Genomic DNA, 7777 nt, shown 5'->3' with positions numbered 1-7777 from the left:
AACACTGAAAGGCTTGTAAGACACCTTTCAAATGAAATTGGAATGATTATTTACACAAAAAAAATGATTTACAAGCCCATCAGAACTTTCTTGACACACAATAACTCTAACTCATCATTATCTAAAGAATGCAGAAAATCTTAATATTTGAGCTAGATACATGTAGGTTAATTTGTTCATTCTCTAAACTTCAGGCTATTATTTGAATCTATCATATTAGGACATGAACAAACACTGAAGCTGTTGTATGCTTCACAGAGCAGGAACATATGTGGCGTTTGTTGTTGGCCACTCAGTTTCAGGTACTAGACTACATGTAACCTTTGTATCCATATTCATGTCATTACTGTTCAATGAACATGTTTAGCATTTTTTTCTGGTTATTTCTTTGTCATTGCTGTATAAGCATCAGCGTGCCATGCTCTCATCTCCTCCGCGCCCGCACATGATGAGAGAACTGTTACAAAGTAACCGAAGATGAAAAAATGATAAGGGATGTGTCTTTCTACCCTTTTGCTTTCCAGTAATCAAATCAACCCACTACTTAATCAAATTTGATGTTTTATCTTTACGGAGTCGATGAAAACGGTCAAGTGGTCAGGAATCACATGCTGGGCTATTTACACCGGGCGGGACCTGATATCTTTAAATGATCATTCAGCGGGCCGGCAGTGTGAGATATACCGTCCCCTTTCAGCCAATCACAAGCCAGCCCCCACCACTATAGGACATATAGCTGGCTGTATAAAGTGGTGTGTCTTGTTCACTGACTACACAACAACAGCAGCAAATATCATCACCCTGCTACTGCAAATTGACGGGAAAAAGTAAGTACAGCTTTCCATTCTGTTCTTTGCACAGTGTTAGGATCTTGGGTTATGGACATTTACCAGGGGCATTTGTTCTTCAATTTGATTGATACAGAAAGACAATATTAGTCTAAAGTTTCTGATGTTGCTTTTTCTGCCGGCTGTTACCAAACATTCCCTCGAATATTTCTGGATATCACATAAAGTAATACATACCAATTTATTTAATTTGGAATACCGGTAGTGTAGTATCCTAGTTCCATATGTTTAATCTTTTTTCTTGTGTTGAGCGGAAGGTAGTTTGGAGTTTTTTTTGTTTTGTTCTCACAAACCACATTTCCATCCAACGGTGGTATAGCAAGTAAAGTACATGTCGGATTAAAGTAATGACACACCTGATGGAAACCATTTTTCAGTTAACTTTCCAAATGTCGACAACACAAAATAGTACTAGGTGGAGTCTTTTTGTGTCAGTAAAATTAATTATGTGATTGTTGGTGAATATAATAACCATCATATCGAAGTAAACTTGGAGTAGTAGTGTGGACCTCACTTTACTACTCGTTGGGAAAGCATGCAGTTTATTAGGCTGCAGATTAAATACATTATGATGAATTAACTTCACAGGATGGTGAAAGTGCAAGGTGATGTGTTTGTGAACCCTAGGTTGAATTAAAACAATAGCTGCTGATGACTTCACAAGTGCTTTATTGGCGTAAATATTACAATTGATATGACTTATAAAGGATGGTTCAATTTAATTTTCTCTGTTAAAGCTACCCGTTGTAATGACTTCATAGTAACAGCGATTTAAAAAAAATTTTTTTAAAAGTTTTAAAAATTTAAAAACAAATTAAATTGAGGTTTTTCAAATCATTCACACAATACCACATTGGTAGTAGTCCGTGACATGTCAAAGCTAAACTGGCCTTGGTTAAAACACTGGATGGGAGACCAAATGGATAGTTGTTGATCAAATCTCCAGTAGGAGGTGCTGCCCAGACTTTTTGTTGTTGTATATACTGTTGAAGATCTGCCATTGTTTCAAAGGTACAAATTCAACATTTTATGCTATATAGCTTATTTACACTGAAAATACAAGGCTGACTGAGCTCTCTCTCTCTCTCCACAGCTGTTTGACCATGATGTCCCTCTACTTGGCAGTGTTGGTGCTCTGTATGAGTGCTGTGTATGCGGCCCCTATGTTTGACTCTCAGTTGGAGGGCCACTGGCACTTGTGGAAGAACTGGCACAGCAAGAACTACCATGAGGTGGGTGTTTAAGTACAAGTAGAGGAGCACATCGTCATAGGAACCCCTCAGTAGCTCCCAACGAGTGGAGGCTGGTGGGATGAGCTATAGGAGGATGGGCTTATTGTAAAGACTGGAATGGAATTATTGGAATGGTATCAAACATTTAGAAACCACTTTTGACTCAGTGCCATTACAGCCAGTACAATGAGCCTGTCCTCCTTTGAATCCTCCCACCATCCTCCACTGCTCTCAACAAGGGGCTCAAATTGATCAAGTGGTGCATACATGTAGCTGTAAATTACACCTATGTATCATTAATTGCATGGATTGTGCACATAGTTCTGGGACAGTATATGATTGTGTATATTTTCTCACTGTTTTTCACTCATTGTTACAGAGCGAGGAGGGCTGGAGGAGGATGGTTTGGGAAAAGAACCTGAAAAAAATTGAGATGCACAACCTGGACCACTCTATGGGAAAACACTCCTACCGTCTGGGCATGAACAACTTTGGTGACATGGTAAGAAGAATCACCTTGCTGAGCAGTGCTTGACATGGATGAAATGGGTGCCGCTACTCATTCTTGGGCCCTGTACTGTATATATTTATATCCAGGAACACTGCAGGACTTTTGAGCTAATATTCTATGAGGTGCAGGAACTAAAGCAGTGGAAATTTTCAGGTGCTGATATCAGTTCCAGTGAACTTCTGTCCAAGTCTGTTGCTGAGACATTTGACTGTGGAGCAGGAGCTACTTTTCAGCAGCTCTTTCCCATACTGTGTGTGTGCTATAGCTGGATCTTTTTGTTGCCATGCCATAGATTTGCTGAAGCACATACAGTATGAAATATTTCACAGGCACAGGTGTCAGCGTTGACAATGAAAGCAGGAATGTATTCAGACTCGCAGGTTAGGTTTCTTCAACTATCAAGCAGGAATGGAATAGTTCTCCCGAGAAGAGAATTGAAACTTACTCGTAGTCTTTTAAAGATGCACACAGGATTTATGGCTAAGTGCACAACTTTTAAAACAGTCCTAAGACGTAAAAAAATTTACATTTCCCATTCAGATGGTAAATTACAAATATATCTTGCCAGGGAAGACATTACGTTTCAACGTGTTCTGATTCTTTCCTTCCTAGACCAACGAAGAGTTCAGGCAGCTCATGAACGGCTACAAGCAGACGACTGAGAGGAAGTACAAGGGCTCTCTGTTCATGGAACCCAATTACCTGCAGGTCCCTGAAGCTGTGGACTGGAGAGAGAAGGGCTACGTCACTCCCATCAAGAACCAGGTGAGACCTGAATCACTCATGAGTCATGACTCATCCACACACTACTGTGTCACTAAATAAGGTTTTACTTCCAGAGAACTATCTGGCTTGTTTGCGTGCTGTTTACCATGATTGTAATTTACAGTATCCAGAAGATAAGGCGGCAAATTGCGCATACATATTGTTATATATATTTTAAATGTATTTATTACTGGCGTAATATGCACGTCAGTGTTTTCTGGCATGAAAAAGTAACAAGATGTTTAACAACCTTTACCCCCTCAGTGCTCATGTGGGTCTTGCTGGGCGTTCAGTTCCACCGGAGCCATAGAGGGCCAGCAATTCAGGAAGACTGGCAATCTGGTGTCTCTGAGTGAACAGAACCTGATGGACTGCTCTAGACCCCAGGGCAACGAGGGCTGTAATGGAGGTCTCATGGACTTGGCGTTCCAGTATGTAAAGGACAACGGCGGCCTGGACACAGAGGCGTCCTACCCCTATCTGGGCAAGGTAAGGCCCTGTGTTCTATTAATCTGAATTCAAATATAATAGGATATGAAGATGCATTTATTAAAAGTAAGGCCCTGTTCTTTTAGCCTGGTCCCAAATCATGCAGTGTTTGCTGTCGATCTGGAATGACTTACAACTTCAACTTTGAAAATTTGAGTTTCCACTTCATTAAAGTGGGATTTGTCTCCAAGAATGACCGACTTGTTTGAATATTTGGAATATGTTGTTTTTTACTAATCATGGCCATTGTTCTTCCCTGGTAACTCAGGATGATGATCTTTGCCACTACCGACCAGAGTTCAGTGCTGTCAATGAAACTGGCTTTGTGGACATCCCCAGTGGCAAAGAACACGCTCTGATGACGGCTGTGGCGTCTGTCGGCCCCATCGCTGTCGCCATCGACGCCAGCCACGAATCCTTCCAGTTCTACCAGTCTGGTGAGTAGCAGTTAGCGGTGCAACTTAAATTTTGTGTAACATTATTTGCAAGGATTGGATTCCCTACCTATTTTTTTGAGGTAGCAGTGATCTGTACTGGTCTATTGTCCTGTTCACCGTGTACAAATGGTGTTGTCTTTGAAGTAAATTGTGACCAATATTTCTAACTAGTTACTAGCTAAGTAACCAACTATTAGGTTTGAGATCAAGTGGTTTTACATACTGAAGTAAACTCCGTATCTTAGCCCACTAATTTAACTATGTCCTCTCCCTGTAGGGATCTATTATGAGGAGAAGTGCAGCAGTGAGGAGCTTGACCATGGAGTTCTGGTGGTGGGATACGGTTTTGAAGGAGAGGATGTAGATGGCAAGAAATTCTGGATTGTCAAGAACAGGTACAGTACATAGTATCTTCCTAGGATGTTTTTTTATTTGTTACGTCACTACTGCGGGATTGGTTGATTTCCTCATCGGGGAATATGCCTCTCTTGTCCTGATACTATGGTCTAAGTCATACATTTTTCTAAAGCAAGCAGTGAATCTATAATTTCCTACTAACTAGAACTGTGGGACTAACATGTTTTGTCTCTTCCTCAGCTGGAGCGAGAAATGGGGAGACAAAGGCTACATCTACATGGCCAAAGACAGGAAGAACCACTGTGGCATCGCCACGGCAGCCAGCTACCCACTGGTCTAGTGTTCTGTAAGTTCTCGAACACTAGACCCAGAGTTGTAGTTTTAGAGATGTTTGACGAACGTTCTGAAAAAAGGGCCATGACGACTGCAGTTCTGCCTTAACTAAGTCTATGAAATGCGCAAGAGAAACCTGCTGCATGGGTTTTAAAGAAACACTGTTTTAGGGAAATTATGAAAATTCTACCTAGTTTGTTTTATACTTGATTTTATGTGTGTCGGTGCGATTGTATGTGTGTGTATAGTTCTATTTGAGTTAACCATTCCGTTTATTTGTAACTTTACTTGATGAGACCAGCTAGACTACATTCTCTAGCACATGTCAGTTTGTGCTTACTGTTTGTGTTTACAAGACACAGAATATATATATATATTCCTGAGGTTTGTTTCTGAAAGTGAGGGACAAAAAGAGAACGGTACACCTGGGTTTGTTTCCTCCACTGCCTTTTATCTGCAGCTTGTGTTTGAGTAAAGGTGTTGAATGGTAATACCTAGACAAGAGCCTAGTGATGCAGAGACTGATATGCCTCCGGGTGGTGAGAGGAGATGTATAACATTCTAACACACACATGTAGATGAGTTCAAATTGTGTTTAATAATAATAATAAACTACATTCATCAATCTGACTCCATTATCATGTGACTAACGGCTATAGATCATAAATGTATACTGGTGAATCTAGCCCGCTTGTGAATCTACACATTATCACTCAGATGCTATAATTACATTTGTTCTAAGATAACTGATTATTAAAAGGCTTATTTGCTGTCTATAGCACCCATCGTCCAAGCTTTAATTTATCTAGTTGATCTTAGACCAAGATGTAAAGTACCAATCTGTAATCTAATGTGTATAGTGTACATAACATTTACCATTAGACTTAATTAAATATGAGCACAACTGTAGTCTCTAGTTTAAAGTAAGCTGACGTGTTACAGTTTAAACAGTAAGCATATTATTATCAAATGTTACGTCACAGTAGTCGTAACAGCTTAGAAAATACACCCCTATGACATAAAATGTACATCAAAAGATCGGTTTACCAATGACTCCACTAATTTATGAGCTTATATTCAATCAAAGAATGGCTCTGTAAAACGAGGACTGCATTAACTCAATTCAACTAACAGGATGTATTACTCACAAAACAATTAACACAAACGATTACAGTGTAGGATACATACAACACATGATCCCACAAAACCTAAAAGGAAAATGACAACTTAAATATGATCCCCAATCAGAGACAACGATGGACAACTCCCTCTGATTGGGAAACACACACTGCCAAAACCAAAGAAATAGAAAACAGACTTTCCCATCTGAGTCACACCCTGACCTAACCAAACATAGAAAATAATAAGGAACTCTAAGGTCGGGGCGTGATAAACGGTGACTTTAAAACAGTTACAGAGTTTAATGGCTGTGATGGGAGAAAACTGAGGATGGATCAACAACATTGTAGTTACTCCACAATACTAATCTAATTGACAGAGTGAAAAGAAGGAAGCATGCACAGAATACAAATATTGCAAAACATGCATTCTATTTACAATAATGCACTTAAGTAAAACTGCAAAAAAAAATATAAAAAAATATCCTGAATACAAAGCATTATGTTTGCAAATCCAACACAACACATCACCTAGTACCACTCTTCATATTTTCAAACATGGTGGTGGCTGCATCATGTTATGGGTATGCTTGTCATCGGCAAGGACTAGGGAGTTTTTATTTTTATTAAAATAAACAAAATAAGGCTAAGCACAGACACAATCCTTGAGGAAAAGACTGGGGGACAAATGTACCTTTCAGTAGGACAATAATTTATAACACAAGGCCAAATATACACTGAAGCTGCGTACCAAGACAACATTGAATGTTCCTGACAGTGCTGGAAATTGTACTAATTTGTCATACTTGAGTAAAAGTAAAAATGCCTTAATAAATAATGACTCAAGTAAAAGTGAAAGTCACCAAGTAAAATATGAGTAACAGTTTAAAAGTATGGTTTTATGTCACGCCCTGGTCGAGGTATTTTGTGTTTATCTTCATTTATTTGGTCAGGCCAGGGTGTGGCATGGGGTTTTTGTATGTGGTGTGTTGGTATTGGGATTGTAGCTTAGTGGGTTGTTCTAGTTAAGTCTATGGCTGTCTGATGTGGTTCTCAATCAGAGGCAGGTGTTTATCGTTGTCTCTGATTGGGAACCATATTTAGGCAGCCATATTCTTTGAGTCTTTCGTGGGTGATTGTCCTTAGTGTCCTTGTTCCTGTCTTTGCACCAGATATGGCTGTTTCGGTTTTCACATTTCATTATTTTGTAGTTTCTTCATGTATAGTTTTTTCCTTCATTAAAATATCATGAATCATCATCACGCTGCATTTTGGTCCGACTCTCCTTCTCCACAAGAAAGCCGTTACATTTTAAATATACTTAAGTATAAACAGTAAATGTAATAGCAAAATATACTTAAGTGTCAAAAATAAAAGTGTAAAAATGTCAAATTCCTTATATTAAGCAAACCAGATGGATAGCAAGGGGCACACTCCAACAACCCGACAAATTAAGCATGTGTGTTTAGTGAGTCCACCAGATCAAAGGCAGTAGGAATGACCAGGGATGTTCTCTTGATAATTGAGTTATTTGACCATTTTCCTGTCCTGCTAAGCATTCAAAATGTAATGAGAACTTATTGGGTGTCAGGGTATATGTATGGAGTAAAAAGTAAGTTGTCAAATATATAAATAGTAAAGTACAGATACCCCCCAAAACACTACTTAAGTAGGACTTTAAAGAAGT

The 7777-nt window shown here is 39.2% G+C and overlaps 1 protein-coding gene across 1 annotated transcript; it reads left to right on the top strand.

The window, feature by feature from the left end:
* Window positions 1-750: 750 nt before the first annotated feature.
* Window positions 751-5602, top strand: LOC115128956 (procathepsin L-like). The gene is made up of 8 exons (XM_029659094.2): window positions 751-827; window positions 1942-2080; window positions 2460-2582; window positions 3204-3356; window positions 3621-3845; window positions 4114-4282; window positions 4560-4677; window positions 4880-5602. Exons 2-8 carry the CDS (start codon window positions 1952-1954, stop codon window positions 4977-4979), a joined length of 1017 nt encoding a protein of 338 aa, XP_029514954.1. The 5' UTR covers window positions 751-827; window positions 1942-1951; the 3' UTR covers window positions 4980-5602.
* Window positions 5603-7777: the final 2175 nt, after the last annotated feature.

Source organism: Oncorhynchus nerka, linkage group LG4, assembly GCF_034236695.1.
Source record: "Oncorhynchus nerka isolate Pitt River linkage group LG4, Oner_Uvic_2.0, whole genome shotgun sequence".
Lineage (NCBI taxonomy): Eukaryota > Metazoa > Chordata > Actinopteri > Salmoniformes > Salmonidae > Oncorhynchus > Oncorhynchus nerka.
The sequence above is the reverse complement of the archived record's forward strand: the minus strand, read 5'-3'. Positions and strand labels throughout refer to the sequence as shown.